The sequence below is a fragment of the Papaver somniferum genome, chromosome 1 (assembly GCF_003573695.1).
Source record: "Papaver somniferum cultivar HN1 chromosome 1, ASM357369v1, whole genome shotgun sequence".
Taxonomy (NCBI): domain Eukaryota; kingdom Viridiplantae; phylum Streptophyta; class Magnoliopsida; order Ranunculales; family Papaveraceae; genus Papaver; species Papaver somniferum.
Window position 1 is genome coordinate 37197020 of NC_039358.1, and position 14559 is coordinate 37211578.

The 14559-nt window shown below is 37.1% G+C and overlaps 1 protein-coding gene across 1 annotated transcript; it reads right to left on the bottom strand.

Annotated features, from left to right (window-relative positions):
- Positions 1-7018: 7018 nt before the first annotated feature.
- Positions 7019-10837, bottom strand: LOC113283306 (systemin receptor SR160-like). The gene has a single exon (XM_026532525.1). It carries the CDS (start codon positions 10640-10642, stop codon positions 7178-7180), a length of 3465 nt encoding a protein of 1154 aa, XP_026388310.1. The 5' UTR covers positions 10643-10837; the 3' UTR covers positions 7019-7177.
- Between the last annotated feature and the right edge of the window lie 3722 nt (positions 10838-14559).

Here is a 14559-nt window from a genome sequence, read left to right on the forward strand (position 1 = left end):
AACCAGAGCTTAGTTCAGTATCACCATCCCTTTGAAGGGAATCCACTTCAGTTGAGGAACCTGCTAATCCAGATCGAAGCCTGGGAACTGATATACTAACTGAGATTTGGCTTTTCTAACCTGAAACACTTGATGAAACTTGTGTAACTGGCTGACCTAGGATTAATCATCTTTCCCTACTGCGAAGTCTAGCATAACTTCACTGGTTAGGCCAATTCACTTTACTTTTCTGGAATCCTCTTCAATAGAAGAAATCGAAGCTCGAGAATGCGTGCATAAATACAAGTTCCAAAAGCTTCACCTAGTTCACTCGCTAAGTCTCTTTGCCTGCAAACAGAATCGCAAATGAAAGAAGTACCAATGATGATCCAATCCTAAAGGTTCATAAGGAGTCTTAGGTGTGCGATCCCATATAGTTTAATTTAACTTTAGTTAAAGGTGTACTTCTTTGATTTTGATCATAGCAAGATGATGCGAGAGGTCGTCAAGTTTACACTTACGAATAAAGGGAATTGCATTCTTTATCTCAACTTGAGTCAGAGGGTTTAACATCCTTTCTAATAGACCTACTTCCGGAGGAGATTTAGGTATTCTTTTAAAAGGGATTTGGTATTTCATTTCATTCCAGATGAGGTAGACTACTCAATAATATCACATTTCATTTCATTGAAATGTTGGTTGGTGAAGAACGAGCGCTCCCCCCTTTCTAGATCTCCCATTTTATGCGTGGGGCAACCCATGCTACGAGAACTGACTAACAAAATCACTTGAACATTCAAACGAGAAAGCCTTTGATCGGTTGCGCGCGAAATGACATTAGATGACTAGATCATCATACTTGCTGACCATCGATGGACTGATCGAATTAACCAACCAGAGTTAGCTTCAGTCATTATGTATTGAACCGAGGAAAACTCATGTATAAACAAAGCTTTATAGAAACCTTGAATAAGGGAGAAGCTTCACTCATATATCAAAAGACAATTGAATTAAAACTTTAAGAGGAATTATTGAATTACCAAAGAAATTACAAGCTTTAGCCTAAACAGAAGATGAATTAATAAAATCCACCATTAATGCGTTGTAGTAGTACTAGTTATAGTTGTGTCGACTGACTCGCCGACGGGTACGAATTATAGTAATTTGTTCCAACCACAGAGACAAGCATAATATTTTGAAAAAAATACCCAGCTAGTATATGTTTAGTCATTCAGATAGTGACCGGCATCTTCCTGGCGATGCATTACATGTCTCATGTATATATAGCTTTCAACAGCGTTGAAAACATCATGAGAGATGTTGAAGGGGGTTGGTTGATCCGATATATGCATGCGAACGGGGCTTTCATGTTCTTTATCGTCGTATATCTGCACATGTTCCGTGGATTATATTATGCGAATTATAGCAGTCCTAGTGATTTTTTTCTCTAACGGAAGTCAATCTTGTTCAATTAATAGTACCATACTCTACAAACATCCATTCATGATCAGAAGATTCATTTACAGGGAGTATTGGACCACGACTATCTTACTTCGGGCTATCTCTCGCAGTATGAGCCGCTTCCTACGGAAAAAGAGTACAAGATTCTTACCTCTGGCATTATTAATGAGCTGAGCTCCGTGCGAGATTATAAAATAATACTCGCTGGTCTTTCTAGAAAGGGAACAGAAACATTAACATATCTACAACTACATCCTCGAGCGGCAGTCCAACGGGAGGGTGAATGCGAGATGCCAGCAGAACGATCGGTCAGACAGAGGTTAGAGCTACTTCTTTCCTCTCCGCATCAGATACCGCAATTCAATTACAACCCATCTTTGCTCAATGGGTACAAAATACTCACGCTTTAGCACCTGGTGAAACAACAAGCATCAGCTTGACTTGGGGAGGGGAGGGGGTGGTTTAGTAGCAGTATGCGGCTCTTCTTCATTATGGAAACAAGTCTTCTGATTCTTTCTTTTCTGGAATCCTCCTTAACTGAAGAAATCGAAGCTCGAGAATGCATGGATTTTGAGTCTCCAACAATTATTCCAATCATTACTTATCCGATTTGACTTATGGATGAATATGCAAGCATACGCTTCATGCTTGTTTGAATAATAACAATGAGATTCTCCAATATCATGCTAAGAATAGCTTGGGTTTCCTGACGAAGATGCCATTCGTTTGATAAGAAATAAAAAGGAATATCGGAAATTTGAGTGGCTGAAGCAGCTACTTTCGAAGTAACAGAAAGAAAAAAGATATTTCTTTTCTGTTCGAGAAACGACTAGCACGACTGAAGTAGCTATGCACTTGGGGTAGGAAAGCTTAACTGACACCGATATGTCTTTCTTCACATCAAAATTGAGAATGTCTAGAATGTACCTCAAATGTCAAACTCAGGTTATCGGTATCATCATGCGATGATTTCTCCACTGCACTATAGTGATATTGGCAGAACGGATCACATTCATTCATTAATGCTTCAACTCATAATATGTCAAGGATTTCATAGCAATTTTTCAGATTTTACCTTGGTAAGTGTAGAACCATTCAATTCCGATAAAATGTCAAACTCAGGTTATTGATATCATCATGCAATGAAATTATCACTACACTACAGTGATATTGGCAGAACCGCTCACATTAATTCATTAACACATAACTCATAAATTATTTTGGATTTAATTCACTAAGACCGGGTCTTGTGGGCATTCCCCGCCACTTCCCAAACACCTTTACACCTCAGCCTGGGAAGGGCCTGGCTCTTGCGGTTTTTCCCAGAGAAATCCAGGGAGCGCTAACCATTAGCCGTTCTACGCAACAACAAAAAACGGTCAGTAATCAACCGTTCTTCAGATAGCGTTAAGTGATCACCCGTTTCAGTGAAAACGTTTATTCATTAACCGTTCTTCTTATGTTGACCAGTCAACCCCCGTTGAACCGTCTAACCATTAGTCATTTTATAATTTCACCTAAAAGTTACAGAGAACTCGACAGAGTTTTGTTCTTCTTCTTTTTTCTTTTTTTCCCCTTCAGTTCATCTTCTTCCCCTTTGTAAAAAATCAAAAACTATCGTTTTATCCACTTTTTTTGTTTGGGTTTGTTGAAGAAAGGGTGAATTCGAAGTTGCCTATGATTTGAAGGCGTTTTAACAACTCAATCCCTAAAGGTAAACCATTTTAACCTTAAACCCTATTTTTCATTTTTGTTTTTAATTAAAATTAATTTGGTTAAATTGATAGGTTATTAACACAAATTGAATGTCACAACTATTAGTTACTGCTTTGTGTTTGTTTAAAATTAATTTAACATGATAAATTTTTGTTAGTTATTGATGAATATGATTGATTGGTTAGTTATTGATGGACATGGTTGGTTTGTAGTGACATTTGATTTTAAATAATCCTAATGATGTTGCATGTCTTGTAATTTGTATAATACACAATAGATAGAAATGTTGGAATCAAAATTTGTTAGTAACATATCGTTTTGAGTATAAATTTAAGTTTTCCCTCCAAGAGGTTTACATTTGTTTGTTGATTTTCAAAACTTTATTTTCATACGTTTATATTTCTTTGTTTGGTGCATTTAGATAATGATATGGAGTACCCGACAGACCAAAAATTGTTTGTAAAAGGTAGAGATGGTCATATATCCGGTAAAGATGCACCGAAGATGAAAATGAGGACTAGTTGGGGAAGCCTTAAGTATTATTATGATATCGTTGTACGGAATAATCCACACGCACGTCAGGTACTAGATAATTGTGGGTTTTCCAAGATATTTTCGTTTAATTTTAAGAATTCAGATGTGCAACTCACAAATGATCTAGTATCTAGATGGTGGCATACAACCAAGACTTTCTATTTCCCGGGCTTTGAAATAGGATTGACACCTTTAGACTTTGTAATGTTAACTGGAATTCCTATATGTAAAGGTGAGCCTATAAATTTTTCTAGGAGGTTATCCAGAGAATATTGTGAAATTTTAGATGATTTGCACTTTAGAGGTGTGATCGCCAACCTAAATAGTCCATCTGCAAATACTGAAGACCCCCCCCCCCCCCCCGGAGAAGCCAAGACTTCAAAAAAAACCTAGGATAGTAAATCCTCAATTGTATGTCTCTCTCACCTTTCATCTTATATAACACAGCAGGAAACTCATGGACAACTCTGAGAACTGGGAGGAATTGACTATGATTTTTCTTCTTTGGGTTATTGGTCAAGTATTCACCGGAACGACGTCCTCTAACGCTTCAAAAGCATGGTTGGTTGTTTTGGGAGATTCAGAAAGCTTACAAAATCTTGGTAGGTTTGATTGGGGTTCATTTATTTATGGTAGACTGTTAAACAACTTGGACAAGGTTTCTCGTGGTGTTGATAATAACATGACAACATAATTAACACTTACTCAGCCCATTCCGCCAACTGACACCCAGGACATTTCCAAAAATGTTCACCGTAGGTGTTCTTATCTTTAGAACGATGGAGTTTCATAACAAAATTACAATCAGGGATTGGGCATGCAGCCACCTTTTCGTGTTCAACCTTAATTATCCCTTTTTCTTTGAAGTTTTTGCAGAGTTCATTTACCTTTCTATCATCTTTGGCCTTGATTGCATCTTCCAACCACTGTGCTTTTTCACGACAATTATCGAATTGGCAACGCAAGTACCCACTCTGTCTCGGTTCCGTTTCGAGTAACATTTGCACGTACAACCTCTCTGTGGGAACTTGGAATACATCCAAGGGCACTGCATTGCGGAATGGTCACCAAGAAAACATAGTGGACAAATTTGATTTGCTTCAACGCATACTATCTGTTTTCCTTTTCGGCTAGAATTCATTTGTGACCGAGTATATTTCAAGTATGGTTTTATGCTTCAAGGTAGGTGTTTATTTGAATGGTTAATGGATTGTATTTCTAGAAAATTGTATTTGTATTTATAAGAGAATTCCCCGTTGTTGATAAGGATAAAGAGATATCCATCTGAATGAGATATCAATAACAGTGCGTTGATGATGATAAGAATCCGAGGCTAACAGTGCGTCTGAGTGTAAATAAGTTGTAGGTTTACATTTTTTAAAATCAATGTGATTCGTATGTGGTAAATGCACCTTTACACATGTACATCCAACACAATAAAAAATAAAAATTACTCCAACAAATCTCAAAACAATTTATCCCTTGAATTTAAATAGAGTGTAACCATTAATCGTAAAACAAAACAGAAACTGCAAATGAGTGTACATGGAGTGTAAACGAAAAAAGGTTAAGAAACGGGTATCCATTAACCGTTCTAAGAACGGAAAACGGTCAATGATTAGCCGTTCCAATGGAAAGGACAATGATTGTCCGTTATTGTGAAAAAGAACGATTAATGATTGACCGTTTTCTACTTTTTCAAAACAGCTAATGGTTAGCCGTATCCGGAATTTTCCCGCTGGGATTCCCGCATACTAGGAAAGCCTTGCGGAAAAAGGGACTTATGGCCACGGTTTTTGGGGTTGGGAAGGGGTTGGGCATGCCCATAAGACCCAGTCTAATGATACTGGTAAGAGTTAGGCGGACCAACTAATTCCAGTTCATCCGCATTTTTCATGTACACGCTATTCATGAAGTCTTATCAAAAGTCTATACCATAAGATTGAAGGGAACCGTTTGATGGAAACCATGTTATGTTCCTTTTCTCCAATATTTTGTCAACCAATTCCTCTAATTGAGGGGGGTATTCAAATTGATTTGACGTGTGATTCCATCCATGAACCCCAAATAATATCTTGTAACAAAACTTCCCCTTAAAGTATTACTATCAAGAAAGAAAAATGTCATGAATTCTATAAAGAAGAAGTAAATGGCATAAATTAATGTGAAAGCTTGGCTGGATTATTAAGTTTAAGAAGATAAGACAAATCATAAACACATGCAACTATAAAGTAATTGGGGGATGTAGATTTCAAATTTATTGGCTGCAGCAATTAAAATCCATCCATGCAAGTTGAAACATAATTTATTAATCCTTAATTAGCTTGCAAACTTAACATAGAAAACAATAGTTAGATACTCCAATTATGGGTGCAAAAACAAGTTGCACCAATGATTATGTACATGCTATAAGAAAATCAAGATTTTGATTAAGAAAACAATTAAAAAAAAATTAGTGAATAACGCGGCGAATAATTATGGTTTACGATATCGACTTAACTCGAACGTTGACTCGGCGTGTATTAATCCGTCGTGCAATAACATGTAAAGTAGGTGCAAACTATAAATTTAAGTTGTCATAATCAAAATGATTATAACTAACACAATCTAAAACTAGTTTAGTAAAAAAAAAATTGATTAACAAGACCAAAATCAATAATTCCTGGGTGAAATGAGCATTTAGATTTTGATACTGTTTAAATAGACAAAAATGTAAAAATAACCAAGATGTAAACAATTTCATCCTACCCATTTTCAAATACTTTTTCTTCTTTTTTATTTACATTAGGATGCATCCAGTTTCATCCTTGCTATTTTTTAAGTTTAAATCAAGATGAATCCAATTTCATCCTTGGTATTTTTTAATTTTTACTCGTCCATTTGAACCATGTTTTAAAAATATTTGGACAAATGACCCATTTTCCGTTTAGTAAAAACCCTAACAAAAATGTTCAAGAAAATTAGATCTACAAAATCCTATTTTTTTATATGCATTACTTTCTTTATCAAAGAAGGAATCCTTTGACTACATAAAACCATCAATTTTTTGTATCCTAAGTTATTAAGGTATAATCAAAAAAGGAAGATTATAGAAGGATAGAGTAACAAGGAAATAAAGAAAAGTTTTTAGATTATTTTATAGGGGGTGTCCAAAAAAGAAAAATCCCCCAGACTTGGTCACAATCAATTGATGTCAGGAAAACTGATGGAACCCCATTTAAGGATTTCTATGTTATGAAATGATTTTTGGAGGAACATAGAATTTTTAAATAATAACCATCTTATATTATCTTCTTATATGTACACCAAAAAAAAAGAAGAAACAAACTTAAAGAACATCCTTCCTTCTATGTATGTATAAAATGACAGAGATTTTAAAACAAAGATGAGATATATTAAATACAATGGATTCATTAAAAGAAGACAACAAAATCATGGGGGACTTTAAAGAATCCTTTTGCTGAAACTTGTGGGAGAACCGCTTGTTTCAGTGCTTGGTGTTTAGTTCTTGACCTTCTTTTATAGTCATTTCAACCATTTCAATGGTATGAAAACTTCCGTCTTGATCGATCGTACTGACCGAAGAATCTATGCTTGAACCCGCTTGGATTTCTTTAAACATTGCCATGACTTGAATCATTGTAGGACGCCGCCACGGCCGGTCGTCTAAACAAGCGCAGGCAACTTTAAGATGTTGTAATAGCTCAATCTCTAATGTCGGGTCTTCTTTCATGAGTTCCGGATCAAAAACATCGCTTATTTTGAGTTTCGCGTGTTGCTTCACCCATCCGACTAGATTGTTGTCGCCAAAATCTGCTGAATCTGTTGGTTGTTTACCAGTAAGTAATTCCAGGAGGACTACGCCGTAGCTGTAAACGTCCCCTTTTGCTGAACATCTGAAACTCTGATAGTATTCTGGCGGAACATAACCTGGTGTACCAGCAAGAGTGCTTACACTGAGATGGGTATCCATTGCACTCATTAACCTCGCCATTCCGAAATCTGAAACTCTAGCTTCTAAGTTTTCGTCCAGAAGAACATTGCTCGATTTCATGTCTCTGTGGATAATGTGAGGAACGCACATATGGTGCAGGAAAGCTAGACCTTTTGCTGCTCCAACTGCAATTCTTCTTCTTGCAGGCCATTTAAGCTTGATACCGCCTTTCTTTCGATCATGTAAAACGTCTTCTAAACTGCCAAATCTCATGTACTCGTAGACTAATAGCCGTTCTTCTCCAACCTTACAGTAACCCAATAAAGGAACAAGATTTCGATGCTTAACTTTACCAATTGTTTCCATCTCAGCTGTGAATTCCCGGTCGCCTTGCCCACTAATCTGAATTAGTTTCTTTACCGCGACAATGCTGCCATCCTTGAGCTGAGCTTTATAAACATCCCCAAAACCACCTGAGCCAATTAAACTGTCATTGTGGAAGCCGTTTGTAGCATCAAGAAGATCAGCAAACGTAAGCTTCCGGAGAGGTCTGTCGAAGGTAGACAGGTTGATACTCAGAGCTTCACGAGCACTCGTCAGTTTCCAATTGGTATGCGCGGTACCAGAATGTGATCGGCTGTCGATGTAAATATCTAAAGCCGCTTCTTTCTTCTTCTGCCGCTTATTTCTCTCCACTATAACAATAATCACTCCGAAGATGCAGAACAGCGAAAACAATAAGCCCATAGCAACACTCCCAGCTAAAGAAGCTTGTCTTCGGTGAGATTTCGGATGCGAAGAAGCTGACGAATTCGAAGCCGAATCCCCACAAGGAGGAAGGGGATAACCGCAGAGACCATCGTTATTTTGGTACCTGTGAGGAGGAAAGGTTGCTAACTGACCACCTTCAGGAATCAATCCAGAAAGCCTGTTGTTTGAAAGATCAATCTCAGCTAGCAGAGTAAGACCAGATAGCGAACCCGGAATTGGACCTTCCAACTTATTGAAAGAAAGATCAAGTATGCCAACATTTTTCAAGTTCCCGAAATGATTCGGTATTGCACCAGTGAGATTATTATGCCCCAAATTCAAAACAGATAGATAATACATATCTCCAAGCTCTTTCGGAATACTATTCTCCAATTTATTGTACGACAAATCAAGAAAGATCATGGAACCATTGTTGTTGAATGTGTATTGAGTATTACCCATATAAACCCTGGTGAAATTGCACTGACGTCTCGTCGGAACTCTATCTAAACCCTCTGGCCGAATCCCAGCAAATTCAAGAAGACTACCAGCCCCATGGCAACCAGGACTACCATCATTCTTCAAATAAACATATCTTTTCCCTGCAACCAAACCTCCGGCAATATTCCCAGCTTGCTTCGAAAGAGTAGCAGGAATGCTACCACTCAAGGAATTGCTATTAAGATCCAACCAAATCAAACTCCGACAATCTCCGAGCTCCGCAGGAATTACACCCGAAAATGAATTGTTCCCTAGCTTGAGAATTGCTAGCTTATTAAGTGTACCAATCCACGGCGGAATCTCTCCGCTTAACAAATTACTCGATAACGAAATCCAATTCAAATTAGTACAATTACTTAAACCAGATGGAATACCTCCTGTAAGCCCATTATTATCAAGAATCAAGTTCTCAAGTGTTTTGATGTTCTCAAGCTCAGTCGGAATCTCACCGGTTAACTGATTCAACCACATTATCAAATCCCGAAGCTGAGATAATGAACCGAAACTTGAAGGTATAGTTCCAGTAAGATAATTTGAACTAAGATCAAGTGTAATCAGTTTAGAACACTTACTCAAACTCGACGGCACAGTTCCTGTAAACATATTGTTCTGAAGATACAATTCTTTCAAATTACTTTCTTTATAATCATCACATAGTCCCGGTGGAATCAACCCAGAAAGATTATTTGCACTTAAATCAAGCATCTCCAAATTTGTAAGCTTTGACATAGAATCATGAACTTCACCATCGAAGTAATTGTAAGATAAGACCAATTTCTTCAATTTAGTCATCTGAATCAGAATATTTGAAGGAAACTCACCGGAGAAGCTGTTGTTGGAGAGATTAATATGTTCTAATGAAGTACAAGAAGCTAAACCAGAAGGTAATGAACCAACTAATTGATTAAAAGAAAGATCAATCTCCATTAAAGTAGTACAAGAATCAGTTAATTCTAGAGGAATTTCTCCATGAAAACTATTTGCTGATAACAGAAGATACTGTAATTTCCCACTTGAAATGGCCGGAATTCTTCCAGAAAACTCATTAAATGAAAGATTCAAGTAACTTAATGATTTAAACCCAGTGAAGTATCTGCCGATATCTCCAGAAAATTTGTTTGCAGAAAGATCAAGGTGGTTTAAAACACCCAGAGGACTCAAAGATGGGATTTTTCCAGTGAAATTATTTGTAGAAAGATCAAGTTTTTGTAAACTTGGTGGTAATTTCAGCCCAGAATAATCCTTATTTCCTCCACCCAATGAATTTCTTGATAAATTTAGAGAAACCAAATTTGAACAAGAACTTAGAGATGAAATATCTGAGATGGAACCAGTTAATCTATTTCCAGATAGATCCAACTCCTGAAGCTTCTCACTACAAGAACTTTCAGATGAAGAAGAAGAAGAAGAGAGATTTCCAGTGAGGTTAGAAAATCTTAAAGATAATTTCTCTAAAGATTCTAAACTCATTAGAAATGAAGAAACAAACTTGAAATCCAAATTCAAATTAACAAAACTAAGATCCAACCCAGAAACAGAGTCTTTATTATTATTACAAGAAACACCAATGAAGTAACAAGGATCTTGATTCTGTACCCAGTTTTGTAATACACTTGGATTTATCAACTTACTTTTAAAAGCAAATAATTTCTCAACATCTTTAGAAAAACCAACTCCATTAATAGATGATGAGGATGAATCAACTTCTTTTCCTATACTATACAAAAACAACAAGCTTGTAATGAAGAAAAAACAGTACTTCTTCATCTTTCTTTTTTCTTTTAGCTGCAGAGTAGTAGAGATAGATTTCTAGGGTTTCATTTAGAGAGAGCTTTTTAGGGTTTCATAGAGACACAGACACAGAGTTTTAGAAGAGAGAAGAGAAAGAAACAGAAAAACAGAGAAACAGAAACAGAGTTTCACAGAAGAAGAAGAGTAAAAAAAAGAAAAGGGGGTGGAGAATTAGAGGATTATATATAGGGAAATGTAAGGCCGCTGTTTGGTCACATGGTTTATGACCCACTGGCAGTCCGTCCTCCGTCCGTCAATGACTCCGGAGGGTGGTGGTGGTGGTGAAGTGAAGTGAAGTCTGAACAATCATGTTATAGTGGTCCATGTCTCATTGAATTTTGGATGGACCTACTCACAGTAAAAAATACACGTGGCGTGTTATGTTTCACAACTCACACGTTTGATAGAGGGACCTACTTACTATTTCATCATGAATTATTTTTCTTTTTGTTTTTGTTTCTTTTTGACAAGCTTTTGGTTTATGGGGACAAGCTGAGACCGGCTGGGCTAAGAAGCTAGCTGTTGTGTGTTTAAAGCCTTTCATTATTGATTAAGGGTGTGCAGAAAAACCGAAACTGCGGTTTTCACCAGCAACTGTCCGCAAAATTGCGGATGAAAACCAATCCGCAAGAGTCTATGGATCGGACACGGTTGCGTTTTCAAATCCGCAAGGTTTAGCGGTTTGGTTGCGGTTGGACTTTGAAATCCGCGGATTCACCCGCACCCGTAAAAATTGAGTTTTAGATTAGATTAGATATTTCTAATTTAATTTACTAGGAATAAGAGGTTCGTCCTCTTCAGAGAACATTTCAAGATCTGCATAATCTTCTTGAAGAAACTGAAGGTTTTGAAGCTTCTCGATGCTTGCATGTTATCCACTCCGTGCGTTGTGAGAACTACTGGAAAAAGAAGATGTGCCACTGAATATAAACACAAAACAAGGTGGCAGTTAATCATCCTCCAAAGGTGGTCTAATGTGGACAAGAATCCTGCTAAAGCACTAATCCAGAAAATTTATCCTGTTGTTTGTCAATTCATAGAGGAAATTAAATTCGTTTTCAAAAACAAGGTACTACATCAAATGATTAAAGATCACTACACTTATCAGTTGCAGTGTTAATTAAGATTACTACCTAGTACGTATATATTGTACTCATAATGTTGTGCAACAAAACTTTGGCATTTGCTTCATTGTTATTAATTTATTATCATGGGAATGAGATAGTGAGTTAACATAAATAGAGAGATCAATTACCCATATGAAGGGATTTTCACAAATAGGCAGACTTCTTTTTTTTAAAAAAAAAGAATTCTAAATCCGCGGTTAATCCGCATCCGGTCCGCATCACCCGCTAATCCGTGGATATCAAATCCGCGGGTGAATGGGCCGGTTACGGTTCAATTTTCCAAATCCGCAACTTTGACGGTTTGGTTGCGGGTGACCCCTAATCCGCAACCGTCCACCCGTTGCACACCCCTATTATTGATTGTCGTGGTAAAAATGTGAAGTGAAATGGGGTTATTTTGTGTTTCTATTTACCGTGTAAGTTAATAATGTCATAGGTGAAAAATCTATTTCCCCAACATTACTGTTATTTCTGTTCTTGCAAAAATAATTTTTCATCTTAATCTGAAAATAGGTTAAAATGAAGAAGTGATAATAACACTCTTGCAGAAGTAGTGTAGGAAATATATGTTAACGCTAATCATGAACTGCTCATATACTTACACTGACTATAACCGGACCATAATACGGTCCGACAATGAATATATCCCAGTATGCGGTTCAGATAATGTTGCTAAAAGAAGTTATCAAATTCTACTGGAGTGAAATGTAAGTTTACTTGTTACTGACAAGTAATCCCTGTAACAGCCATGAAATTTTACTCGCAAGAACTTGATATGATTACTGTTTTGTGTACAATGAAGTGATAAACACATAATAGAGTCCAACTTATGACGGTTTGCACGCATTAAAGCTTAACAGTAAGTGTGATAAGATCGGTCATTGAGTGAGCTTTATAAAGGGTCTAATGCATGTTAGACACGTAAAACAGAAAAAGGATTATGTCCAAATGAATTAGTCCTTTAATATATCTTAGATAATTAGTAAAGTATTAATCAAATAAAGTCATTTTATTTTTAAATGAAAAAGAAAATGGGAACCAAATTTCCAGACCAAAAGAAAAAAAGAACATAGGAAAACAAATCAAAACAAAAATGATTATATATCAAGATTGTGATTAATTACCAAATCTAAACTTTGAGGAATCAAATGATTATGTCATATATTGGATCATCAATTGAAATATGATTTTTTGAGATGTCTAGATTCATCATCAAAACAAGATGATTTCAGGTATATTCATGTGGAAACATACATCAACATTTTTGTGAATTGTAGGGTCAAGGACTCCAAGGATATAGTTTGATTCATGGAATCATTCTAATCTCTTTTTAGGTACACGGCCCATTCTTTTTGTACCAACGAAAAATGATGAAAAAGCTAAACTTAAAAGTGCTCTAATCTTTTCCGCAGAATGACAGGTTACCATTCACAATTGCATCATATCCGTGACCTATCCATTCTCTAGCGGGCAGCAGCAGCTACATCCTAATCTTTGGCGCACAGAGCATGCAAAATTCTGCTGGCGAACTGCTAGGCCGGCTCCAACTTGCCCCGTCTTTGACGGGACGCAGCAAATAATACCCGTCAGTTATCCCTGGTCAGTAAAAACAGAATTTACGCAAGTGAAATGACCAGTAGAGATAAATGGCGTGGGTCCCACGGAAATAAATTCAAAATACCCGGGACCAGTGCTTTGGTTGGTTTGTGTTTCCTGACGGTTAAAATCTAACAAGGTAGATTGATTCCACAGAGAAATTACAGCATGTATGGATTTGATGTGTAAGAAATGGATATTACGATTCATGGCAGGAGTTTTACAGGATATGGTTTTTACTTACAAGATCTTTTTTTTCTTCTTCTTTACCTGATCGGGATTTTATGCCGGAGGGTGTTTTGGTCATATGATTACACTTGTTTTGTCGTTACAAGATCGGGACAAAGGAAAGAAGACATCAGGTGTTTGTTTTCTCAAGGTGCCGATTTCATTATCCTTACCAAGATGTTCATAACTTCTTCACGTGTTTGATACGTTTACATCATGATATATATCTAGATGCTGCTTTCGACATGGTTATAATTGTGAAAGATGGAGAAACTTCGTACCAGTTTGTGCTCCATGCAGGGAATGATGCTAGAGTGATTCAACTCGACACCCTTTGGAGAAGCTTGGTATGTTTATGGAATTCTTTTCACCACGTGGTTTTAAGTGAAATGTGAAAAGTCAGAACGAAGACGATATACAATCTGATACTTTCGAGTCATACATTTGGACTGCGAATCAGGTCCAAACAAACAGCTCCCAGACCCCGAGCTTCAGTTAGCTAAAATCCTTCTTGTGAGGGTATTGTGGTCGTTAAAATGGATAAAATATCCAGCAACTTTTCCGGCATAAGTTCCGGCAGAAATTATCATGGCCATTAATAGAATAGCCCAGTCAACTGAGCTAGTAGGGTAGTAGGTTAAGTAGATCATTGACCGAAACTGTTACGTGGGGCCCATCCAATAGCTATGGGCACTGGATCTCGAGATTTCTGTACATGGTCACGTCACCAATGATGAGATGCCTATCTTTACAGCCGTTAGATTACACGACTTCGCTATATCACGACTAATCTCCGCCGACAAAACTTCCGTGCTGTGTATGGGAGCTAAAAAAAGAAAGATTGTCGTAGGTTTGAAGCATCTTAACGTGCACCACCTTTCGTTTGGATGCATTAATCATCAAGACACCGCACGTGTATTTACACGATCAGACAATTATTAG

Bases quoted from the DNA above. Each gene is read 5' to 3' on its own strand.
- LOC113283306 (XM_026532525.1), bottom strand. From the start codon at position 10,642: ATGAAGAAGTACTGTTTTTTCTTCATTACAAGCTTGTTGTTTTTGTAT.